Source organism: Corvus moneduloides, chromosome 27, assembly GCF_009650955.1.
Source record: "Corvus moneduloides isolate bCorMon1 chromosome 27, bCorMon1.pri, whole genome shotgun sequence".
Classification (NCBI taxonomy): domain Eukaryota; kingdom Metazoa; phylum Chordata; class Aves; order Passeriformes; family Corvidae; genus Corvus; species Corvus moneduloides.
This window is the reverse complement of record NC_045502.1, coordinates 5,054,024-5,078,935: the sequence shown is the minus strand read 5'-3', so window position 1 is coordinate 5,078,935 and position 24,912 is coordinate 5,054,024. Positions and strand designations below refer to the sequence as shown.

Sequence of the window (24,912 nt, the reverse complement as noted above, 5' to 3'; positions counted from 1 at the left end):
GGCAAGATGAAAGGGGAGAGTTGAAGGTTTTACCCCTGGGACCCCACACGTTGGCCCCCCCTGCTCAGGTGCTGCCCCTTGGCAACAAGGGCTTTTCCCTGGGCATTTTCTTGAAGTGATGCTCTCTATGCCCAGGTGCGGCTGGCTGCTCCCCGGCCCCTGCTGGATGCTCCAACCGCTGTTCCTGATGGGGACGCTGGGGATGGCCCTATTGGCCCCTCTGGACTAGCAGCTCCCTGCACAGGTGTGCCCGGGTAATGCTCTGAAAGCAGCTGGCCACACCTGGAGCTGCCACACCTCAGAGCGAGAGGGTGGAGAAAGGTCCTGCCGGTCGTTCCCTCCCCTACATGGGCCATTGTCTGCCCCTGAAACACTGGGGTGCTGGGCTTTCCTTTCTGTGGAAAAGGACTGGCTTTCTTGTCCGGATGCCCGTGGCCCAAATTGGGATCCTGCCTCCAAAACTTCCCAACGCCCTAGGTTTATAATTACCGAGGAAATTTCCCACAGATCGTAAGCGATCACCAACAATTTTTCCTCTGCAATTGTTACCAAATTGTGTTTCTGTTGAAGCGTTTGACAGTTCCCTTCAGGGGCCAGGGGTTTGACTGGGTTTTTTATGGCTGATCCTGACAGGCCCAGACCTAACTCAAGCACCTCTGTCGCTGGTCCACCCTGAATTTCAGTGAAATATTGATATATTTTATAAATACTCCCTTTGTTTGCCTGCTACTCAGTCTTTCCCTGTCCATCCAGGGAGCAGATTTACTCCAGCCTTTGTTCTCGACCGCAGCTCTGCGGCCCAAATGCCGGTTCTCACAGACACAATCTAAGTGGGAAATTGCTACGAGTGTTTGCTTTTAAACAAAAAGTAAAATTCTTATTACATCTGGCTGTATGATTAAAATAAATATATGGATTGATGGTCATCAGGGGAAAGCTTTTCAGAGAAGAAAATACTCATTTTGGTAGCACAGGTTCCATTTTGACAACATCGCATTCTTTTGGGTTTGGGAATCCTGCCCATATGAGAGATCTGAAAATCGGTATTTTGCGATTTGATATTTTGAAATTGGGACGTTTTTATATTTTGGAACTTGACGTTACGGTGTTTTGAAATGGAGTCATTTTGGTATTTCTGAACTCGCTGTTCTGGTATTTTGAAACTGGGTTACTTTGGTATTTTGGAACTTGGGTTAGGTTAAAATTCTGATATTTTACATCTGAGATTTTGAAACCTGGTTTTCTTTGGTATTTTGAAGTTTGGTTTTCTATTACTTTGAAACCGGTTTATTCTGGTATTTTGGAACTGGGTTACTTTGGTATTAGACCGCGGCTGCCGATGCAGCCTGGAACAGTGCCGCTAAAGCAGACTGGCCAAAAATCTCAGATACGCGAGGCAGAAACATGCGTGCCGTGCGTGAAAAGAGGGGCGCGTGAGGAGCGCTAGGTCGATAAGTACGGACGTTCGAGACCCAGGTGATGGCACCTGAAGCCCACGATACTTGGCTACTTGGGTAAAAAGAGCTACGAGGCCATCAAGACGTGAGGAAGGCCCGTGACACGGCACACTGGCGTTCAGCAGCACAGCGGCCACGGGCCGATCCTCTGCGGCCCCCGCGGCCCCGCCGCGGCCGCTCCGGCGCTCCCGCGCACGCGCAGCGGGGCCGGACGCGCGGTGACGCCACTGCCGGAAGCGCCTCCCCGCGATCGCTGCCCGGAGCTCCCGCGGGCGCCCGGTGCCGGTGCCGGCCATGAGCAAGCGCAAAGCTCCCCAGGAGAGCCCCAACGAGGGCATCACCGACTTCCTCACCGGTAGGTGTGTGCGCTCGGTCGGTTCCGTGGGTGGGAAAGGCCGCGGACTGGCTGCTCTCACCGCGGTTCTCCTGCAGAACTGGCCAACTACGAGCGCAACGTGAACCGGGCCATCCACAAGTACAACGCGTACAGGTACCGCCTCCCTGCCGCCGCGCCCCCGCCCCGGGGCCCAACCCGTTCGGGCGCTGACCGGCACTGTTCCGCAGGAAAGCGGCCTCGGTCATATCTCGGTATCCGAGCAAGATACGGAGCGGGGCTGAAGCCAAGAAGCTGGTAGGTGCTCGCGCCCGGGTTGCCGGCGGGAGGATCTGGGGCACCCGGAGCGGGGACGAGGTGCCGAAGGTTCCTGGGAAGCGTGGGGGCAGCCCCGCTTCTGCCAGCGCCTCTTTCCGATACCCGAGTCAGAGTTCGGGGACGGGGACGAAGGGTGGCCACTGTGGGGGTTTCGCAGCTGGAACTGGGCGTCCCATCTGAGTCTTTGCCTGTAAAAATATCTTTCCCCTTTGCTCTGTTACTCCTCTGTTGATTGAGATCTTGAGCAGTAAGAATCAAAGCCTTGTTCAAAATTATTGCTTCGAGGAAACTTGCTATAGCCCTTGAATTACAGTGTTTATGCCATTTGTATTGTGCCCCTGAATTCTTGTGCTCTTTTATAGCCCAATATTTTATTGTGGTCTTGGGTGCCCCATAGTTCTTTCTGGACTCTAAATTCTAGGGAGTTTTCCTTGCTTCCCCCATATAATGGTGATTTTGAAGTTAACTTGTTTGTACTCCCCCCCCCGATATTTAGGATGGAGTAGGTGCTAAAATAGCTGAGAAGATAGACGAGTTCTTATCCACTGGAAAACTACGCAAATTGGAAAAGGTGGGTTTCTTTCCCCTGTTCTGTGGTTCTCGATAGTTGCTTTCCTTGATAACTTGCAAAGTAGCCTGCTTGCTTTGCACATTTCTGTTGTTGTTGTCCCTGGAGAATCTTAGGAATGGTGAACGCAGAGTGTACGGTAAGTAAGAATCAAGGATTGAGAAGCTCAGCCAAAGCCTCAAAACCGTCTGTTTATGAAAATATGTTAGCTTACGTGATTGGCATGCGCAGGTCTTCTGTCAGAAGTGGAATTCTGTCTCTGGAAGGCCGTGGAGTTTTGTGCTTTAGGCCTGCTGTTCGCCTTAGCATGGATAGTTGGGCGGTTTTCAGGCTAGTTACGTGTGGCATTGTTGTGATATGCCGTACTACCCTCGGTACTGTTTTCCAGTGACTTACAGTGAACCTCCAGACCGGAGCCTGAGCCTGACTAGGCTGTTTTGTCTTCTCAAGGCTTTTTTTTTGTTTATTGCAAATGGAGCAAAGAAGGATTTGGGTTGCGTTGTTTTGTTTTTGTAGATTCGACAAGATGATACAAGTGCTTCTATCAACCTCCTGACACGAGTCACTGGCATTGGGTAAAAGTTTCTTGGGGTGTTTTTTCGTTTTTTATTTTCCCCCCCTTCTCCTGTTCATTTGATAGACTTATGAGCAGAATTTGGGTGATTGCAAATAATGAAGAGATTGAGCCTGAGCTGATGATGTAATGCCCCCACTGACACACTGCAGTCGTGATTACAGGATTGACTGAGACAAAAGGGTATAGAATCATCAATTACAGACTTTGTGGCACAGGAGTTGAAGTGGGAAGCTCCTGTGTGCAAGCTGAGAGGGGAACGAGGGAAATGCCAGTCAAGAATGGAACCGTGAGAGTCCAAGAAAAGCGGCAGTAAGGATCTGGCCTTGGGGTTTTTGTAAAAGGAGAAGCAGAGCCTTGAAGCAGGCATCGAGACAAAAACACGCGAACAAAAAAGCCCATCGGGACTCTGCTGTGATGTTACCGTGCACTTGGTGTTACTGTCTGAAGCAATACTGCCTATTTGATGTGATGTATTTAATTTTTTACAATTATACATTACTGTATAGTTATATTGATGCTAAGAAATGTGCAGGCCAGGCTTTGGATCTCTGCTGACCGAAAGCATTAACTGAAAATGAGTATGCTGAAAAGATGTAAACAGCACAAGCAACCTCAGTCTTGGCCTTTAAGAACTGAGATAGTTATAAAGAATTCTAGTGTCCCATTCAGTGTCGTAAGATTCTTACTGTTCCTGATGCCAGACTGCCTTGTCTCTTCGCAGTCCTGCTGCCGCTAGGAAGTTTGTCGAGGAAGGAATTAAGACTCTAGAAGGTAAGTGTAAATTTGGGGCCTCTGTTCATGCTCCAGTAATCTTTTTTTCTGTCAAGCTGCCTCTTTTACAGTGGTACTGTAGTAGCATATATGCCCTAGGTTTTGAGGAAGGTGTGCAAGATTGTAAAGCTAGTACACAGGCTTAAGGTATAGTGTACATATCCAAAGTAAAGGACGTGCAGGTTACGTGGACGATAATGAGGATTTTGGCTCTTTGGTGGTCTATTAAGTCTTTATCAGAAGTGCTCTGTGCATATGTGGTCATCCTATCAGCTGTTGCGTAGATAGCTTGAAATTCCCTGCTTTGAGGTTGCGTTCTCGTTAGGTATTTTTTGCATGTGTCATCTTTGCATTGGTGGAAACTTACTGTAAGATTTTTAGTCCTCGGTTAACTATTTTGTTTGGGGTTTTTTTCCTAGATCTAAGAAAAATTGAGCACAAGCTGACCCATCACCAGCGAATTGGGTTGAAGTAAGCTTTTTTGGGTGCAAGTGCTTGGCATTTTTAATGAGTCCTTCATACACCAGGATGTAACGTAAGATTACGCAGGCCGAGTAAGGTTCTCTTCTCTCTGTGTTCTACGTGCTTTTCAGCAGTTATTTAGAGCTTTTGTTTCATTGGGGTTGAAAGGCTTAGTCTCCATTCAGAAGGAAGTTAATATCAAGTTCCTCAGTTAGCTCATGGAGAACCACTTTAGTGAGGTTGTAGTGGTGTTTCTTCATGATCTGCATAGAAGTGGCCTGGACTATTTTTTTATGTGCTGTGAATGAGGTAAGACCTTTGCATGTCTGAACTTGAGAATGCTGTGCAGAGTGTGTGTTTGTCCTTTGGTATTTGTCTACTTGAATGCTGCTTGTTGAGTGTCTGGTGTGCTGGTTCTGGAAGAACTACAGTTGTGTTTGTCAGAAGCTGCAAGTGAACCAGATGTACCAAATGCTGTTTTACTTGGCCTCTTTTTCTCCACAGTCAAGCAGCATGCTGACAATCTGATTTTTACAGTGGAAGGCAAATATGTCTGGAGCTGTATTTGAGTCGGGAGCTTCCATTTAACTCTTTCCAGAATAGGTCACCTCTGACCATGGGTGAGGGACCCCTTCCACTCAGCTGGTGGGCTGAGTTTCATCAGGAACCTTTTGTATTTTCAGAGGGCTAAGTAAATATTAAGCAATTGGTTATATGGTAATACTACTCCCACCTCATAGCAGCTCCTTGTATACAGTGGAAATACTGAAACCGTGTTCCGAGCGTTGTCAAACTTGCAGTTGTGAGTTTTTGCTGTTGCCTTGCAAGATGTTTTCTGAGATGTTTGATGAGAGTTGGGAGCTTTTGTAAGATGGTATTCTTTCCTCTGACATACATTTAATTGACTACAATTTTAAGATGCTGCCCCTGCCACTCTTTGAGATATTTTTATTTTTGTACTTGCAGGTATTTTGAAGATTTCGAGAAAAGAATCCCAAGGGAAGAAATGCTGCAAATGCAGGTAAGATCTCTTTGTTAAGAATGTGAGTACTGATGGCCGGTGAATGACTGACGCCTCTAAACACGCTTCTTTCCTTTTTACGTAGGAAATTGTGCTGAAGGAGATAAAGAAGCTGGACCCAAACTATATTGCTACAGTCTGTGGCAGTTTTAGGCGAGGTTGGTATGCTATGATCTTGTTATCTTTATTTTGGGATAATAAGCAAAACAAGTTACTCTGTGTGCTGTTCTTCTTGAGAGAGCCTATGCTGGAACCTGGCCTTTCCTGTTAGTATTGTCTTGACTAGCTAGTTCGGTGGTGAGACACATAAATCTTTGCTTCTCCACCCTTCCCCCATAAAGAGTAGGATGTTGTAACATAAATTGTTTGCTTTGTTTTTACATGAACGACATTTGTGCTTCATTGCTATAGAGTGCAGCAGGAAAGCCTTGGATCTTTTCTTAGGTATGGGGTGTATAAACCTTTTGATGAAATAACAAGATTCTTTTACTATGAGACTTTTTTTTTTTACTAATACCTAGAATAGCGACCATTTTCTGCTAGAAAAACATGTTTCCAAGAAGAGATAAGATGGACATTCACCAACATTAGTATACTTTGCTGTACACAGAAGGATTTTTCTTTGCGTCTTTCTTGCCTAGGTGCAGAGTCAAGTGGTGATATGGATGTTCTCCTAACCCATCCCAGCTTCACATCTGAATCATCCAAACAGGTGTGTTTCTCAGATGCTGTGGATCAGTACTGTACCTTGCATACAGTCTCAGACTTGTATTGCAGCTTTTTGTGGTTTTGTATTTACTATAATATTAAACTCTTCTCTTGGATCACCATGTTTATTTTGAGGAGTTAAAATTACTTCTCAAATCCGTGTATTATATTGCGTTTCTCTTGCAGAACTGGTCAATATGCTTGTTTTTATCCTTCTGTCCTTCCTCTTCCTGTCACACGCATTCCCCCACTCCCTTGAATTTGAGTGCTTTTATAATGCAGAACTGTAAAGCCAGCTGGATTAAAGGTAGACTGAGTATCTCTTTATGTAGCCATAATCATTTAGATGATAGGAAACTGTCCTGCTGCCCTTGTAATGTTTTGGGACTAACTCTGAAGTGATATTAATGACAGTGGTTTTTCTTCTTGTGTTGCTTCTATAGATTCATTGTTTAAAACCTGAATTAGATTTGTCATTTCCAACTAAAGGCAATCTCACATGGGGGTATTGGTGGAAATGGTTTTTATGTTGCACAACTATAATTTTATTAGCTTTTTCCCGGTATCATTGTTAGGTTTTTTCCGTTTGGGTCAGATTTTGTGTAGAATAGTACATATAATTATGATGATGTCCTATACTTATATGAGCCTCTGTCTAGTAAATAGGTAAGATATTCTTGTTATTTGTGAAGTAATTTCTTCTTCTTTACTGTTGTTCCTAGTCGAAACTTCTGCGTCATGTTGTAGAACAGCTAGAAAAAGTCCACTTTGTCACAGATATGCTTTCTAAAGGTGACACAAAATTCATGGTAAGAGCTTTTTTGGTGGTGAAGGATGTTGTGGGAGAATTACTTTTCCTGACGGAAGCTAGGATGAATACAAGATATGTTGCTTAGACTGCTGGAATTGGGGGTGGGAGATGGTGTGTCTGTGTTTGTTTTTTTAATTCTCCCCCTTGCACCTCGTAAGAACTTCTGCAGTTAACTCAGGGAGTCCCATATGGTAAGATGTCAGTATTAGAAAGTGTGCAGGTATTTGCGTAGTTCTGAACCCTGCTGACATAACCTTCCTCACATAATGTCAGTTGTGTCTGTATTGCTGGATGTTTCCTGGAACCTCAGCGCAGCATCGCCTCTTCAGTTGCACCGGTGACCACTTCTGTTACTGTGCGTCAGGATCTTGGAAACATTTAGCTTTGATCTCGGAGCTATTTTTACCTGATTTTGTCTGATACATAATATACTTTTGTCTCCTTTTGTGTCAGTTTTGCTGCAGAACAGATTTAATGGATAAGCTACTAGACACAGGATATAATAGGGATTATGTGAGATGCCTAAAGCAAGTAATGAATTACAAGAACATTAATTTTCTTAGATCCCATGCTGATAGTGCAGGGTTTTTTTTCTTTTCTTAACCTGCTGATATTTGTATGTACTGAAAACCCTGATAATAATTAGGACAGGGAAATGAGGAATCCTGCGATCCTTCCTGGTGCAATAAAAATTTAAGAAGCAGTTATATGCTACATTGAACAACAGTTGTCATAACAGTGTAAAATAGTGATTCACTGTATTCTGATGTCTGGCTGTCCTAGTAAAATATTTATTCAATTCAGCAGGGATTTATCTTTGCTTTCCAGGATGACTGAGGATTATTTAGAGGTTGTTTAGGGATGGGGAGGTAAAGATGGTTCTCAAATCTGTTTAATTTCATTTGAATTTCTTGCTTGCCTTACTTCCTCACAGGGTGTCTGTCAGCTGCCAGATAAAGAAGATGGAACAGCCTATCCACATAGGAGAATCGACATCCGGTACACACATCAAAAACCCCCACCCAAACCCCTAGTTTAGCTGTCTGCTACAGAGTAGGCATTTGCATCAGTTTTCGCATTCAAATCTCTATTTCCGTGTTCAGAATGTGACATTTACTGGGTTTCTAATGCCTTTGCAGTGTGGCAGCCACTGGACAATTGCCAGTAACTACAACAGGTTATTAGCAATAATGCTGTGTTTCAAATAATGATATTCTCTTCAGATTCAGAATTGTCCTATTTTATCTTCCTGCTTTGACACTGATTCTTGGCAGGAGTGCAAGCATCATAACCGGGTAGTGGCTGAACACCAATAACTTCGGGGTAAGGGTGGATGTGTTGAACCTTTCTTTGATATGCAGTTCCTTTCATTCTTGCATCTGGCTTGTGGGAAATTAATTGTACAGAGTTGCAGAATGTATACACATAAATACAAAGTAAACCTACAAGTGTCGGAATGACTGAATTCTAAATGGCTTGTAACTTTTTTGTTACGTATTTGTCCTAAGTCTGCGCTTCTGTTTTTTATTCTAGGCTTATCCCGAAAGATCAGTATTACTGTGGTGTACTGTATTTCACAGGAAGTGATATATTCAATAAGAACATGAGAACTCATGCTCTGGAAATGGGCTTCACAATCAATGAATATACCATACGTCGTTTGGGTGTTACTGGTAAGTCTGGGCCTTTGCATGGAGTATTCTTTCTAGTTATGCAGTTTGTGTGATCTCCTTCAGTTGATTGCAGTGTTTTGGAAATACTTCTGATAAATGCTATAGTTGGTGAAATTTTTCACGGTGTCCTTTTTGGTACTGGACACCATTACAGCAAGAAGGGGCAGCCCACTTATGTACAGACAGCTCTGTGGCACAAAGTTACCTCTTTGGGCCACCTAATCTGCTTAAAGTCTTACTGATTTAAAGATTTTTTTTCTGTGTCATGGACAGCACATACTTGGTTTCCTACTCTTTTCACAGGGTATGTCATATCCTTCAGTTGCTTTGTTTTGGAGGAGAGGTGACTCTATATACCCACACACAATTATGAATTTATTCAGCTGCATAACCACATGGCCCCAAAGTTAATTCATGACCTTGTTTCCTTTGATGCTAATGAGAATCAGCATGTAAACACTATGAAAAGTTCACAGAGGGTGGGGAGGTCATTCTGGGTGGGTTTTTTAGGTCTTTTACCTACAGCAGTTTTGTCTTAATCTTGCAGTGCATTTGGCATTTCTGAATGGTACATGCTTTCCACCTTTCAAATAGCCTGTGTAATTTGCTTGCAGGAGTTGCTGGAGAGGCCCTGCCAGTAGAATGCGAAAAAGACATCTTTGACTATATCCAGTGGAAGTACCGAGAGCCAAAGGATCGGAGTGAATAACTAACTGCTTGCCTGGATTTGTAGCCTAGAGAGATGTTTTCATAGCTTATGAACATGTGAAAGTCCATAGTCTTACTTTAGATGTTACTGGAAAAACTGTATATTACTGATGTCTAAAGCAAGTCCATGGCACTCGTACAGAATGTCTAGCGAAGATAAATCCTGTGAGATTTCATTTTCATATAGTCACAGAATAATTGGGGTTGGTAGGGACCCCTAAATATCATGTAGTCCAGTCCCCCTGCCATAAGCAGGCCATCTTTGACTAGATAAGACTGCTTAGAGCCCAGTCCAATCTGACCTTGAATGTTTCCAGGGATGGGGCTTCCAGCATCTCTTTTTGTATCTTATATATTTATATATGTAGATACCAGAATGAAAAAGCGGGCTATATCGTGAAGTACTCCTAAAGAGTACTGTTTTCAACTACTGTCTGTATCTCCTCATACCTGTGTGAAGTGTCTTGGTGTGGTGCTGAAGCTCACGATGAGTTGTTTGTGTAGTTACTTGTAAAATCTTTCAATATGGGTTATATGCTAAGGTGACCATTCTGCTGTTGCATGTGACCTATGAATTTTGCTACTAGATATGTTGTAGTGCCATTGATTGCAGTGCTCTGTGTTTCATTTAACTTGTTTGGCTTGGTCTGATTAATTGATGCACTGCTACTGCTCCTGTAGATTCAATCTGCCCTTTTTTATATGCAAACCTGTCAAATCTTATTTTACATACCTCCACTTTAATTGTTGGGAAAGGTAATGAATATTTTGGATGTGAGAAGAGGTCTCTTCAAGAATGCATTACTAGTTGTATTTGGGACAGGGATTCTGTTGGTCAACTTAAAACTTTTCAAAGTAGTAAACTGCTAGCTTCCGTGTGTTACAGAGCATGAGCGTAGAATGTATTGCTGCTGCTGTATTTGAATACCTTGTAGCAGTGAGGCAACCATATTACAGAACTGCAAGCTTGAAAAGATGAGACTATTTTGTACATAGTCAAATCGACTACTGCTAACTATATAACAGTTCTCTTGGTTTCTTAATGGTTAGGCTCTTTATCGGCATCTATGAGGGCAGAGAGGATTATGTATTGTTAGACTACTTAACCTGGCCTGAATCATGAAACAGGCATAATACTATTTCTTATTTTTATCTGACCGAAGCCTGCAGAACAACTACATTTTTAACTTGTTCTTATACAAGGAGAGTTGATCAATTGTAGTAATGGAGATTATAGGCTGATGCTCTTAGTTATCCCTATATTTTCTTCCATTTTTCTTGTTGGGAGTTTTAATTCTTTTCTGGGAATATTCTCCAGTGTTAATGCATGCAGTAGTATGTAAGGTAACTAGAAGTTAAGTTGGTACTATGTGAAGTATTTTGATGTCTGATTGTAAAAATACATATAGCTGATATACTTAGTATTTTCTTCAGTAGTCAGTAGGAATAAACAGACTGAATATTCCATCATGAATGTGTAATGGCATTTGATTATTGTTTTATTAGCTGTAATTTTAGGAGATCAAAAAGCAGTAACACATATTTACCATGTTTACAAATGTTTCCTGGGCAGCACATAGCATTACACTGATGCATTCTCCATCCTCTTCAACAGGTAGCTTGGAAGACTACTTTGTCTTGGGCCTTGATACAGAATTTGTTGGCTTTGCAGTCTCTCTCCATGATACTGTGAATTCTTCTACATGCAAAAAAAACCCAAAAGGCTTCTTCAGAGAGCTTGCTTGTCTTTGTGAACTGTATAAATACACAATGTGTCCTATTTTTTTCTTTCTTTCCTTTCCCCACTCCCTAAATATCAGTTTGACTGGCTTTTCTTCTAGACTGCTTTACTAGACTGCAAGATGTCTGGTAGTCTTGGGAGGCAATAGCTGTGAACCTTGTGCCTATTGCAGGGAACCTGTGTAATTGGGCATGTACTATACTCTTGGTGGGCACATAGGCAACCTTATTTATGTGCAGAATAACGGTTGGGCTTTGTCAGCAATACTGGCTGCACTGTTCTGTCAGTGTTTGGTTTTGTCCCAGTTGCCAAGTCTTGCTTCAAGATTGGGTGAGCCTGTCTCCTTCCTTCAATTCAGGGCTATAGTGGCCCTTACGAAGGAGTTTGAGCAGTAGTTCAAAATGGGGCTGACGATGAGTTAAGGATGTTTGTAGGTAGGTTGAAGGGTTTGAGAGGAGCTTTAGTGCCCGCTAGAGTCTCATACCGACTCTGACAGGCTGGGTGAGGCAGGGCTGCCCTGCAGCTCCGTGGGCGCGGCGCCTGCGGCACTGAATACCTCCGCAGGCGCCTCCTCCGTGCCTCCCAAGCACCGATTTGTACCGGCCGCCGAGAGCGGCGGCGGCTCCGGCTGCAGTGCCGCCTTTGGCCGCACCGGCACGGGCCGGGGCGCGCTCCTGGGCGCGCTCCCGCGGCGCCGCCGTGCCTGGGCCGCGCGGGGGGAGCGGGGCCGGCGGCGGGCCCGGGGGGCGGGCCGGGCCAGAGCGCGTGCGCAGCGGCGGCGGCGCGCATGCGGACGTTGGGGCGCCGGGAGCCGGAGCGGAGGCAGCGCGGGCGGCAGGTAGCGCCGGGGCCGGGGGCGCGCAGGGGCCATGGGCCGCGGCGGGCCGGGTCCCGCCATGTCCGGCCGGAGCCCGGTGGTGTCCTCCGGGCCTCAGCGAGGCCGAGGCGGGCGTCCCCGGAGTCACCTTGCCGCGGCGGGGCTGGGCCAGTGGCCCGAGGGGGCGCCCACCGCTGGCTCCGGCGGCAATTCCTCGTCCTCAGGTCCACGGGCTGCCGAAAGGGGCACCCCCGGCACGCGGGCCGGCTCTGTCTCTTGAGACCGGGCGGCCGGGGGTCTTGCCAGCCGCTCCGGTTTCTCGGCCGGGAGGGACGAAGTGGTGGGGCGGCTGCGACCGAGTGTTCCCACGGCGCCGGTAGCCGGGGAGACGAAGAGGCGCCGGAGCCGCCCGCTCCGTTACCCGTTGCGTAACGCGGGCAGTGCCGGGGCGGGGGCGGCGCTCCCGGGCCCGCGCAGCCGCCGCCGCTCCGGCTCTGCCGCCAAAGGTGCGCGACGCCGGCCATGGGCAAGGCCCCGCCGCGTCCGTCAGGAAATGTGAAACCGGCCTCACGGGTATTGTTATTTCTTGTGCAAAGCCGGGGGGGGGGGGGGGGGGAGGGCCAGCTACAAATCCACGATTATGGAGCGTTCTGTAATGTTTCCACGGGCTCCAGATCCTCTAAACCCACAGGTACGTATAGAAGCATAGAATATCCTGCATTGGAAGGGACCCACAAGGATCATCGAGCCTGTGTACTGATAGATAGATAGATAGTGCAGGTTAGTTATTAAGTCACCGAACAAAGAGTTTTTGTATACTGTGTGATGTAAATTGCCCAAGTGCTTCATTTTAGGAAGGGCTTGCTGTCTGAAAGCAGGACAGTAGTGCTGCATTTGCGACAGGGAAAGTGAGTACATAGGTACGCAACTAAAATGGTGGAATACAAGTGATAACTTTAGGACTTCCACGTGTTTTGCTCGCATCATTGCTTTATAGATTAGTCTTTCAGTCTTTTGGTATAAACAAATGGGGGATCAGGGATTTCTGGTGCTGGGTGTTGCAGAGAAGAATATGACCAAATGCATCAGCAGTAGGAATGGCAAAGAATTGCCCTTAAAATCAAATGAAAGGAGCATCTTTGATAGCTTTTCTCTTCCAGAGCAGGTGTGCCTTTGCATTTATGCAAACTTATTTTAGAAGAGGAAGGCTAATTTTCCACTGGGGAAGAGTTTTCCTACTTCTTTACTGTGGACTTTCTGATGTAAAATCCCTAAATTGTGGTAACTAACAAAATGTATCATCTAAGCTGCAATATTAAATGCCTGTCCTTTTGAGCTTTGTCCTCCAATGTAGCGGTAACAGTATTAGGAAATGTACCCATGTTAGCAAATTTAGTTTTTGTTGCTCTGTGGGTGCAGTGCAAAAGTACTCACTGATGGCTACTGGACAGTGTACCGAGATGTGTTTTATATTTTTCACATCTCTGAAGAAGCTTTCTGTGAAGTCACAAGTGCAGATGGAAGTGAGACTGGTTTTCCTTTGGCCTTGTTAAGTGCTGACGTCGTTTGCCACGTGGGGTCCCTTTCAGAATGGGTCCTGTCACAAAAGCGATGTTTCCTCGTTATCAGAACAGCAGTGAGGCTCCCGTGAGTTCTTTTTGCAATGTAAGACTGTGAGGCCAGCATATGTAGTTGAATGTAATACCTGGGGTTCAGTGATTCTAAATAATGGATTGGCTTTCGTAACGTCCTTGAATCGAAGCTTGTTTTTGACAAAGCAACAATGATGCAAGGATGACTTTGATGAACATTCTTCAAAGATCTGTTAGTTCTGTGTTGGTGATGTATTCATAGACATTTATAAATGCTTTGGATATAGTTTAGATTCTATGCTGTTACAGCTAAAATTCTTACAGCTTTCCGTATGTTTTAGATCCAATGGCTGTCCCACCATCGTACAGTGACTTGGGAAAGTCTGCCAGGGATGTATTCAACAAGGGATATGGTAAGTAAGACGGTGATGATGGTTTGATCACCTTTCACATTTTTTCCTCAGGCATCTTGAAAATGCCAGTAAGAACATGAGTACCTCAGAGATTCCCTAACATCTTATGGCAGAAAATCAGCAGAGGCCTCTGGAGCATCCAGCCCCTTTTGATTCTGAACTTTGGATATGTGTTATGAAAGTACTGCAGTGGCAAAGACTTCCCTTTGAGGGGAAGGTTACAAGTTTGACCCCGAGATGCACTCCAGAACAGTCTCTGAAAAATGCTGCACCCTTTTTTTACCTTCTGATTTTTCTATTTAGTCATGAAATCAGAGATACTGATGTAGATTGTCATAGGGGAGACCATGTGTGGCAATAAACAGGTTCCTGAGGCAGAGTGATCTTTAAGCCTATTGTTAAAGCTGGAGTGCAAATATTTTCATGCTATTTGCATTTCTCCCTTTTCTGGAAACAGTACTAGGAAGTGTTGATTTTTTAAAATCTGATTTTGTGTGTAATAAAGATTTCATTTGTATCCCGAATCCACATGCTACATAAAACTAAAATGCACTGTGGTCTGTTCTCTCCCACCCTGGAGTTCAGACTTTGCTAAAAATCAACTCAAGTTTCCTGCTTTGGTGTCAGTTACTTCAAGCTTTTCTGCTTTGCGCAAGGTATTTCCCCAAATTCAGAGCAGACAGAAAAGGAAGAAAGCAATAGTATCTCTGTATATGGCACTGATTGAAGTAAGTTGAAACATACGGTTTTTGGAGTAGAGGAAAAGACAAGTTTCCCGCCTTGCAATCAGAAATACAAATGTAAAGTAAGTAAATCAGAAGAGAGGGTTAACTGTGTTGATGGGTCCCAGACTGCAGGTAGCTATAAAAGGTGGAGATACTTGACGAGTGGTGTCTATTATGACTATAGATTATGAGGCCACTTACTCTGGGTTGTCACAATTCCTTCAGCCATTCTTCTCATAATCCTCATAACCACTGGTATGATCAACAACTGTTTAAACATGAAAATAGGCTGTTTCAGGTCGGTGTACCCTACCTGGCCTACTCTGGGTATCTTGGAAGTAAGACTTGTTTGTATGTTGCAGTGAAACAGGCGCTGTGTGCTGTTTCATTTTCAGGATTTGGAATGGTCAAGTTAGAGTTGAAGACCAAGTCTTCCAGTGGGGTGGTAAGTATTGGGGGCTTTCAACATCACCAGCATGGCAATGGAAGGACAAATTCCTGAACTGGTAACAAGTATTAACTTGCTGGCAGGTGTTGCTTCTCTCTTTCATTTCTCATTTTAAAACTCATAGCTGACTGAACTATTTCTACAATAGTATGTACCTGATGTAGCAGTCTTTTCTTTTCCTGTGGTGTGCAAGAATTTTCACTCATCTTGTTGTTACTCTCCTCCCTGTTCCCATTGATGCATCCCAAACGTGAGTTTCTTCACCTTACGTAGCTCTCATTTCTACTTATGAATGCAACTGAGTTTCCCTGCTGTTACTGGTTTTCGTAGGATTTTTAGTCCAGAGGGACTTTTATCCACAAGGTCAAGGGGCAAATAAGCACCAGAGTTTAACTTAACTGCATTCTCACTCATTTCCACTATGCTTAAAATTCAAGACCTAATTAAGACTGAAAACAGTCCTTCTGTGGTACCCAATACATAGAATTTGAGATTTTAAGTAAGCTTTAGCATTCCAAGTAACAAGAATATTCTGTGGTCCCCATTTTAACGATGGAGAATTGAAGCTTCCTCACAGTTTCACAGGAGGGCTGGCAAAACCAGGAATGGGTGTCCTAGTGTTGACCTTTAACCACAGGCATATACCGTTTACTAGATAATATTTTTCTCACGCTGACTCTGAGTTCTCCACATCTTACCACTCAATGCTGTTCTGATTGGTAAGATGAGCTGCTTTTCAGCCTACTTCATAGCCATATTTGCCTTAGCTCCCTTCTTTTCTTGCATTCTTATTATGCAAATGGTGTAAATTCTTACTTCTGTATTACTGTATTCTGTCTCAGTTGAGCTTTTGATGATTACTTGCATTGTGCACCAGGAATGTGTGGGCAAGAGGAACTGTGTGGTCTCCATACTGTGGCTGCCTCCGCTTACTGACATCTCGTTGATAGGCAGTTTTCCTGGCTGGAAATTTTCCTGGCTGGAAGTTTCGATTCTCAAATAATATGCTAATAGTTAATGATGCCATCTCCTGATTGTGATGGAACATGAACAACTGTATTAAGTTCTAAAATGGGCTTTTTCTTTTCCATGCAATTTTCATTGGATGTTTATCCAGTTGGTAAGAATAGTGACTGTTTTGACACGTTGGTTCTTTATTGCTTTGTCTGACAAGGCTTTCTGTGCTGCATACTGTCATTTGTAAACCGTTAAATTGTTTGTAGTCGTGTTGTTATTCACGCTGTGCAATTTGACTGTTTCCATAGCTCTAAATCTGCTGTATGATCCATGTATGTAAAGCCATTTGCAATCTTTGTCCAACAATCCACAACAAGAACACTGTAAAAACAGCGAGAGGGAAAACAAGATTGATATGGTATTGGTACAGTTGTCTGTTGCTTCAGGATTTGAGCTTGTTAGTGTTTCTGATGAGGATTCTGATACAACAAAATAGAGTTTTGGGGATGGAGATGAAGTTAGGAACAAAGCGTGAGATCTAATTCATACATGGATACTAATAGTACCTCTGATTGTTACGACACAAACGTGGATGTTTTTCCTGTGGACTTAGAAAACAACAGTGATACCTGTGGACCTAGAAAACCACAATGATAGTATCTAGTGACTATAATTGTTTCATAGATTGCAAGTGGTTTTGCCTACTAAGTGCATGGCATTCCTGTAGATGCCGGGCACCATCAGCTAGAAGGACAATGAGAAGCTAAGCTTAACTGCTGGTGCAGACTGGTGTGTGACATGGAGCCAGAAGGAGTTTGATTTTTCAGCTACAAAAAATTCATGAAATGATGGTTTGGTGAGATGTTCTGGTTTGCACAGATAAAGACTGATTGGCAGCAGACTTCTGACTCTGTGGCTTCTGCTTCCAGAAGCAGATTGAGTCCTTGATGCCTGACAGAATGCTTTGGCTTTTGATCATAGGACAATGCAGGGTGTTCTGTATCCTCTGGCTTTGAGACAAGTGATTACAATCCCTCCTTTGCTTGATCTGAGAAAGAAACCAAGCTTTTTTAGTCAGTTACCTGCTCTAAGATTAGAAGAAAGTTACTTCAGTTACTTACTGAGTTCTGACGCAGGTTTGAGTTGTCTTTACGCTGAATTTGTGGAACCTGACATTAGAACACTGTATAGCAATTATCTTAAAGGGTAATCTTAACGCATCCTGGCTTCTGTCACGTTTTTGTTATCTGGCTAGATGTGTTGTTATAACTGCTGTGCTGTTGCAGGGGTGCATTAGCTTAAGCAAGTCTGCCCCCCAGGCCAGCAGTGTCCCTCACGGCCCCAGCCTGTGTGTAAGGAATGTGACCTGGCTCCCTAGCACTTCACAGCCATTTAAAGACAGTCTTTGTATCCTTGTATGCGTTGCAAAGTCCAGAATTGTGAAAGTAATGTGCACAGCATCCAGGAATACAAACCTGGAATTAGAAGGATCTCAAAAGTCAGGGTTCCAAAGCTTGGATATGTTGGCAATGGATCCTGCCATTTCTTAAGTACTGTATCTTTCAATGTTGAAACTTCAAGAGAGACGTAACTTGGAAATGTAGTGACAGATTATTTGTTGTTCTTCAAGGAAAATATTTGGGAGATGAGGATAACAAATGAGAGCAGTTCTCAGATGCTTCTTAAAACCTAACTCATACACCTTGAGCTTACTCTTGCGGCAATATGCCTATTCGCTGCTTAATACTCAGCTGCACATGAAGCACTGAGTAGACCTCTTGAGCTATTCCAGGAGAGACGTATATTGCGACTTCAAGTCCACCAAATAACGGGAAGCTCTGATGTGCGGAGGACTGGCCGAATAGCACGTTACAGAATACATGTTACACAAAATTCAAAGTGGTTGGTTCCATTACACGACTCAGTGAAGGACCAGCCTGACAGAGAGATGTCAGGGTGCTGTGGGGGTCACGTTACTTTCTGATACTGTAAAGGAGGAAAGGTCTACAATTTGAAGGTACCTTATGAAGGGTGACTTAGCTTCTGAAGTGGAGTTACTGGCTGATGCAATGAAAGAGAAGTTGTTGGGGATGGTACTAAAGTCATCACCACAGTATATGAAGAGTCTAAATGACAGTAGCATAAATGGTAGGGGGAACCATAATGTTAGGGTGCAGTAGTCGGTGTGAAAAGCATCAGTTCTCCAAAAAACATTTTCACTGCTGAAACACGGGCAAAAAAATAATTACAATGAAGAAACACACAAAATGTCTGGAGAAATGTGAGAAAAAACTTTTTTTTTTTTTCTTCTTTTTGGTATTCATCTAACAGTGTAACTTGAATGTAGGATTGCTTTTCCTAAGGGGGAGCGGATTTCCAGGACTGCAGCAGGTGCTTTTTCATCCACAGTTGGGACAGTACTAGTAAGATGATAAAGGGAATTAGAAGAGATTGTGAAGAAAAATCCAGGAATATATACAGCTTTGTATCCTAAGCAAGTATCTTTTTATATCTGGGTATGGATTCACGTGAGGGTACAGGAATGTTGAAATAACTGCTGCTTTGGCAAAAAAAAAAAAAGAAGTCAGAAAAAGGATTTTTTGACAGATAAGCTAGGGGAAAAGTGTGGTAAAGTTAAGATTGGGGGGAGCAAGTAATCAAACTGCCATGACAAAAAGTAAATGAAGGTGTCATGTCTTTGTGTAATAGGGCTTTTTCCAACCTAGGCAAGTTCCAAGGCTCTATCAGTACACCTCAATAAAAGAAATATTCAGAACCGGGATGCCAGAAGGCGTAGCATTTTGTGACGCAAAAGAAATTATTTTAGGCGGGGATAGTGAAGAGGACGACGATGATTTTGAGGGTTCTGTCAAAAGGCCTAAGGGTGTGAGTGCTGGCACTTGACAAGTGGTAAAACTGAGTGTAATTAAATATAAAGGCTGCTGAAACTCATGACCCTGTGATTAGCTCAGTCGATCGGAGCATGGTGCTAATAACGCCACGGTCGCAGGTTTGATCTCCGTATGGGCCATTCACATAAGAATTGGACTCGATGATCCTTCTGGGTCCCTTCCAACTCAAGACTGTTTTGTGATTCTGTGATACTATGCTCTTGACAGGAATTCACTGCAACTGGTTCTTCCAACACGGACACAGGCAAGGCTTCAGGCAGTCTAGAGACCAAATATAAGGTCAAAGACTATGGACTTACATTCACCCAGAAGTGGAACACAGATAACACATTGGGAACAGAAGTTTCTGTGGAGGATCAGGTAAGACCAAATAGATACTTCGGAAATGTTCCTGCAACTGGTATGAGAAAGTGTTGAGTTGAACAGAAAACATTGGAGAACGAAAATTGCACAAAAGAATCTGGAGTACTAAAAGAAGCTATATATATTTGCAGAACACGCAGGCTGGGAGTGGGGGGTGCTGGCATTCTCAGAGCCGTGTGCTGCTAGGTAATGATTTGGGGGTCCAGTTACTGCAGTTACAGGTGTGTGGAATTACCTAGCTGATTGAATGAACCTAACCATGTAGAACTGTCACTGCTGCAGTCATGCAGGGAAACCAAAGACAGGTCTCATAATTTTAAGTGCTTTAATGTATAAGGACTTAAGTTTGGCTGCCTTGAGATTGAATATATTTTGTAAGGTTGAAGAGAAAGATGAGTGTTTGCAGCTTGGCGCTCCTTACGCAAAGGACTGCTAGCATACAGCACTCTCAAAACACGGTTCTTTTGGACCTTAATAGGTTTATGCCTTTCACTGAATGCCTTGAGTACAAGGTAAAGATGCCAAAGATAGTAAAAATTCTGTAGTGCTGTCTGCCACGTACGGCCATTCATGTTTGTACTTTTACCCGTGCTTTAAAATGGAAAATGCTGTCTGAGCATAACAAAGGTGGGGGAAAATGAGACGGTTATACACTTTGGTTATACGCTCTGTCTTAACAGAGTATCTGTAGATTATGAGAGAAATTTTTGAGCTACTATATGGATTGCTGGAACTATAAAGAATAAGCAAACGTGAACTGAGTAGTTTTCTTTCTGTCATTATTCTGTGAATAATTTCTTGTTTTCAGCACTAGATGTGTCATCTTCCTGCATGTAAAAGCATACCCACCAAGTCTGTGCTGTTAAAGGGCTTCGTTGTGGGAAGAAAAAGTTCTATTTTAATGCTTCATCATGCAGCATCTTCAGATTTTGTTGAAAATCATGGGGGAGACATTAGGGTTGTATTTTGCTTTCTCTATAGACAGGAAGTAGAGTTCTAGTAGTGGAATACAACAAATTATGTTTCAACCGATTTTTGAGCAGATGTCTATTTTTCTTTGCAGTTGGCTGAAGGATTGAAGGTTGCTCTTGACAGTACATTTGTACCAAACACAGGGTAAACGTTTTCTATTGCCTTTATCTAAGGAATGCTAGAATTTCCCATAACTTCTAAAAATACTTACTCTGCTCATTGTGTAAATGCTCAGCATTTACTGGAGAAGATTCTGCAGTCACTGTAGAATCTTCTGCAGGCAGTGGATAATACTGAACTCAGAAGGACAAGGTCTGCTAGAAAGCATTCTTCAGCTTTTTGGCCAGTGGCAAATTTACTGTTTTGCAGTAGGTACTAGATCTCTAACTGTCCCCTTAAACAACTAGGTCTTCATGGTGTTGACAGTCCTAATGCTGTCAACTCAGTAAACCAATTTTTTTTTTTTGCTAATGCTTTTGGCCAGATGTCTGTGCACAGTTCAATGAGGAGGTAGAATGGGCAGTGGAATAGCACTTAGCTGTCTTTCTCAATTCTCATGTGCTTAATTTCGGTAAGTAGTAGAGCAAAGGAGGGGTGTTTATGTCTGAATAATGCACAAAGCTTGTGCCTGCTTTGCAAATAATGACTGGTATTTATTTATTGTTGGGGAGAGCCTGTCAGAAGAATCTTGAGTTTGAAATACTGCTTGGATATGAGGAATTAGAAGCTAAGTCAAAAATGAGACCCCAGGCCTAGGTGTGAGTAACAGGCACACTTCTGTCTCTTGAGTGGAAGAGAAAGGAGGTTGGGGAGAGAATTAAAGAGGTGGTAAAGTTTTGTCATAGTTGTATTTGAATTGGTAGCAAAATCAACAGAGACATGCATTGGAGAGAGGAAGAGGTATCACAAGAGGGACAGAGAAAGGCTGACTAAGTGGATGATGTCTGGAGGATGAAGAAATCCGTTTTCAGTAGAGCAGACTGGTACCCAGCAGTGAAGAAAGGAAAGCAAGCACTGCGCAAAGGAAGGAACAGTGGGGAGAACCAAACAGACAAAAAAATCATTGAAAGACAGGTGTTGCTGCAGGGTTATGGATGCTCATGAAAGAAACTGATGATGCCGTAACACATGACGCTTGCGGGGAAAAAAAATTGAAACCGGATGGGTTTTAAAGCATTACGGAGAAACGATTTTGGGTTTTTTTGCTTCTTGAGGATTGCAAGGAGTTTGAGGTGGGAAAGTGGGAAAGTTTGAGGGGGAAAAGTGGCACCATGTGAATATACGTAACACCATTATCCTTATTCCATGCCCTCTTAATCAGCACTTAAGTTTTGAGTAGGAATTACAGTAGTTTCATTAACTGGCCATAAAGGAATATATATCGGAATAAAACTACATACATTATATACTTGTATCCTACTGCAGATAAAACGGCTTGTTTCTCTCTGCAGGAAGAAGAGCGGAAAGTTGAAGACCTCCTACAAAAGAGATTATGTACATCTAGGCTGCAACATAGACATTGATCTCTCTGGACCAACCATTTATGGCTGGGCAGTGTTGGGCTATGAAGGCTGGCTTGCTGGCTACCAGATGGCTTTTGATACAGCCAAGTCTAAGCTTTCACAAAATAACTTTGCCTTGGGATATAAGGCAGGAGACTTCCAGCTGCACACTAACGTGTAGGTATTACCTGAGCCTAGAAATACATTATCAGAGGAGCAAAAACTGTAGGAGTAGTTAGCAGTAATGGCCTTAGGTCAAAGGTGGGTAAATGGAAGGGGATGCTGATTTGTTTCAAATTAATTTATATTCAGTGTTTTCATTTTCAGTACAACTAAAACAGGGGTAACCTCCCCAAGTCTTGGCTGTCTTGATACCTTGTTTCAGAGTGATTTTGGGGTTTGTATATCTAAGATGGTGATGTAAAGCCACTTTATGTTAATTTGTAATTAAAAGCTGTGAGCTTTAACTTCTGTTATGGCACTAGGCAAAAGAGCCTTCAATTAAACTACTGTACCTTCTCCCTCTCTCCATCAGACAGAAGGTTTCTCCCCCCAGAAATGCCCAAGGTGAAGGAGAGAGGCATGTGTTGCCTTGTGTTTGTCTCCAGCTGTCATCACTGTGCAGCTCTAGTCTTGGCATTCAGATGCTTTGAAGATGGTGTATTTAAACAACTGTAATGCAGCAACGTTATTTTCAATCTTCTCATTCCCATAATTGAAGTCTCCTGTATTGTTACTGAAGTCTCCTTTATGTGTTACTGCACACTGGCTTACTTGAGACAAGCAACCAGGTTATCTGGGTGTGGGGTTTGTTGGTTTTGGTTTTTTTGTCAGAACCTCAAACTGTAGGTCTCTGGCCATTGCAAAGTCTTCTTCCATTCTGCAAGCAAAACATGTTTTGTGTAAAAAAGAATATAAGCAGGAGTCTGCCAGCTCCAGCTTCGAAGTAGTGAGCCTGCGTTCAGGGAAGTATTGGATCTCTTGGTTCATTTTAGGAGATAATGATCAAATGACTGTGGGGATGGGTTAATCTAAAGAGTTACTGAACAAGGCAAGGCTTGACATACTTGCATCTATTACAAACAGGAATGATGGCACTGAGTTTGGTGGGTCTATTTATCAGAAGGTTAATAATAAGGTTGAGACATCAGTCAATCTTGCATGGACTGCTGGCAGTAACAACACACGTTTTGGTATTGCTGGAAAGTACCAACTGGATGAGAAGACTTCCATTGTGGTAAGAATTTTGTTACAGAAATGAGTATTTCAAGCTCTCCTAAATACTGAAAATTTGTGTTATGAAGCAGTTGCTTTAACTAGTTACTGAGGAAGTACGGTAGATGGCAAACTGTGGCTTCTGTTGTGGTTCAGATTTAAATTTGGACCTCACACATCACACTTGTGAAATTATGGGGGGAAAAAAATCTAAAATACAATTTTGTCCGTAGGGAAATAGTCCAACTAGTGTGCTTGGAATAGTGTGCTAGTGTGCTGCAAAAGGTATTTTAAAAGGTAATGAGAGGACGCAGTGTCCTTTTAATTCTTAAATCCATAACGTGAAACCATGTTATAGTTACAATGGTGCAAATTCAGCTGAGCTTACAGCCTTCTCCTAACAGTAAGTTAACCCTTGAATGTTAGCTGACGTGTGTGTGTTTTAATACTAAGAACTGAAGTAGTGAGCATTTATGTTTCAAAACAACAATTACTTCCAGGACCATTGAACCAAAATTAAAGTTGAGAAATACTACTGTAAAGAGCTCAAAACTTAGTAATGCAAGAAGGGGATTGCATATCCATTCATTGCTCATTAGAAGAAAAAAGAAAATCACTCCTGAGTGATGTGAACAAGACAGGCTCTGAGGGACTGTAGTAAGTAGCTCTTTAAAGGATATAGAGACATAATAGAGGGGGCAGTGAAGAACAGTGTGGCATTTTGTGTAGGCAGAATTGGACCACCATTTGCTTAAACTGGAAACTCCTGAGAAAAGATTGGAACATGCTTCTAATTGAGGTTGGTCTACAAATAGCTGAAGAGCATTAATGCATAAGCCACCTTCTCAGGGCACTGGGACACTTCTGTATGAATACTTAAAAACAGAGTATAAATACTGTGATTTTTTTTCTTGTAGGCTAAAGTGAACAATGCCAGCCTCATTGGAATTGGTTACACTCATGCCCTGCGACCTGGTACGTAATTCTCACTGGTAGCAGAAAATAGTATTAAGAACAGAAGAGATGAACAAAGGAGCTAGAAGTCTTTATGCAGACTCAGAGGAGTAAAGGATGTGTATGTACACAAGTTCCTGCAGCAACTAAGCCACATTTAGTGAGGTCAAGTACCTGAGGGAGAGCACTGTACAGGGATCTCAGTGTATGATGGTTCTCATTACTTGCTTTTGTAGGTGTAAAGCTGACCCTCTCAGGCTTGATTGACGGCAAGAATTTCAGTGCTGGAGGTCACAAAATTGGTCTGGGATTTGAGCTGGAAGCTTAACACAGCTTTAAGTAAAACAACTGGTGGTGCTCTGGAAGATGAAGGAAAAGTGTACCCAGTGCATTTCAGCCTTAATACTACTCTGAAATTTGAAGAAGTGTGAACTTTCTACTCTTCCCAAGAATGACTTTAACCTGTTGCTGAAGTCCAGAGAGTGCCAGCACAACAAAGAAAGACACTTGAAGGCGTGCATGGAAGTTGTGATGTTTGTGCCACATTTCAGTTTTCCTGTATTTTAAATATGTTCCAAAAAAACCAGAAGAAAATCCAACCTCTCCCCATTATTGTATTGCATTTTGCATGTCCTATACTTCACAGCCTTTTATAAAAGGAGGTCTCTGTGCTGTAGCGGAAATTTGGGGTTGCAGCAGAATGAAATAAATTGGTCACAGAACGTAAGGTTGGCATGTCTTGACTCTCACCAAAGTTCCATCAAGCTGGTGGTTTTTTGGGTTTTTTTTTTCTTTCCATGAAACTTTAAGCATGGTTAATAGATAATCTGCAAATGCTTTGTTACGAGATACCTGTATGCTCAAGATACCTGTACCTTCTACTGTGGTTTCTA

At 43.2% G+C, this 24,912-nt stretch overlaps 2 protein-coding genes across 6 annotated transcripts; both read left to right on the top strand.

The window, feature by feature from the left end:
* Positions 1–1,672: 1,672 nt before the first annotated feature.
* Positions 1,673–11,188, top strand: POLB (DNA polymerase beta). The gene is made up of 14 exons (XM_032091994.1): positions 1,673–1,812; positions 1,890–1,947; positions 2,022–2,088; positions 2,606–2,680; positions 3,194–3,252; positions 3,976–4,025; positions 4,445–4,496; positions 5,454–5,508; positions 5,594–5,666; positions 6,150–6,220; positions 6,939–7,025; positions 7,962–8,026; positions 8,561–8,700; positions 9,315–11,188. Exons 1-14 carry the CDS (start codon positions 1,752–1,754, stop codon positions 9,407–9,409), a joined length of 1,008 nt encoding a protein of 335 aa, XP_031947885.1. The 5' UTR covers positions 1,673–1,751; the 3' UTR covers positions 9,410–11,188.
* A 717-nt stretch (positions 11,189–11,905) lies between these two features.
* On the top strand, positions 11,906–24,746 carry VDAC3 (voltage dependent anion channel 3). Of its 5 annotated transcripts, none has more exons than XM_032092072.1 (10): positions 11,906–11,987; positions 13,900–13,971; positions 15,092–15,141; positions 16,262–16,264; positions 19,221–19,373; positions 20,440–20,492; positions 21,800–22,027; positions 22,937–23,087; positions 23,983–24,040; positions 24,256–24,746. In XM_032092072.1, exons 2-10 carry the CDS (start codon positions 13,905–13,907, stop codon positions 24,345–24,347), a joined length of 855 nt encoding a protein of 284 aa, XP_031947963.1. In that variant the 5' UTR covers positions 11,906–11,987; positions 13,900–13,904; the 3' UTR covers positions 24,348–24,746. The 5 variants fall into 5 exon arrangements, with proteins under 5 accessions (XP_031947963.1, XP_031947966.1, XP_031947964.1 ...); XM_032092073.1 differs by lacking the exon at positions 11,906–11,987 and adding an exon at positions 12,520–12,539; XM_032092077.1 differs by lacking the exon at positions 11,906–11,987 and adding an exon at positions 12,638–12,657.
* The last annotated feature ends 166 nt before the right edge of the window (positions 24,747–24,912 follow it).

What these genes read in the sequence shown, in the direction of transcription:
- POLB (XM_032091994.1), top strand. Translation starts at nt 1,752, where the DNA reads ATGAGCAAGCGCAAAGCTCCCCAGGAGAGCCCCAACGAGGGCATCACC. An exon ending in AGGAATTAAGACTCTAGAAG is followed by an intron (nt 4,026 to 4,444) that starts GTAAGTGTAAAT and finishes TTTTTTTCCTAG; the next exon opens with ATCTAAGAAAAATTGAGCAC. An exon ending in CACCAGCGAATTGGGTTGAA is followed by an intron (nt 4,497 to 5,453) that starts GTAAGCTTTTTT and finishes TTGTACTTGCAG; the next exon opens with GTATTTTGAAGATTTCGAGA.
- VDAC3 (XM_032092072.1), top strand. Translation starts at nt 13,905, where the DNA reads ATGGCTGTCCCACCATCGTACAGTGACTTGGGAAAGTCTGCCAGGGAT. An exon ending in AAGTTTCTGTGGAGGATCAG is followed by an intron (nt 19,374 to 20,439) that starts GTAAGACCAAAT and finishes TTTTCTTTGCAG; the next exon opens with TTGGCTGAAGGATTGAAGGT. An exon ending in ATGAGAAGACTTCCATTGTG is followed by an intron (nt 23,088 to 23,982) that starts GTAAGAATTTTG and finishes TTTTTCTTGTAG; the next exon opens with GCTAAAGTGAACAATGCCAG.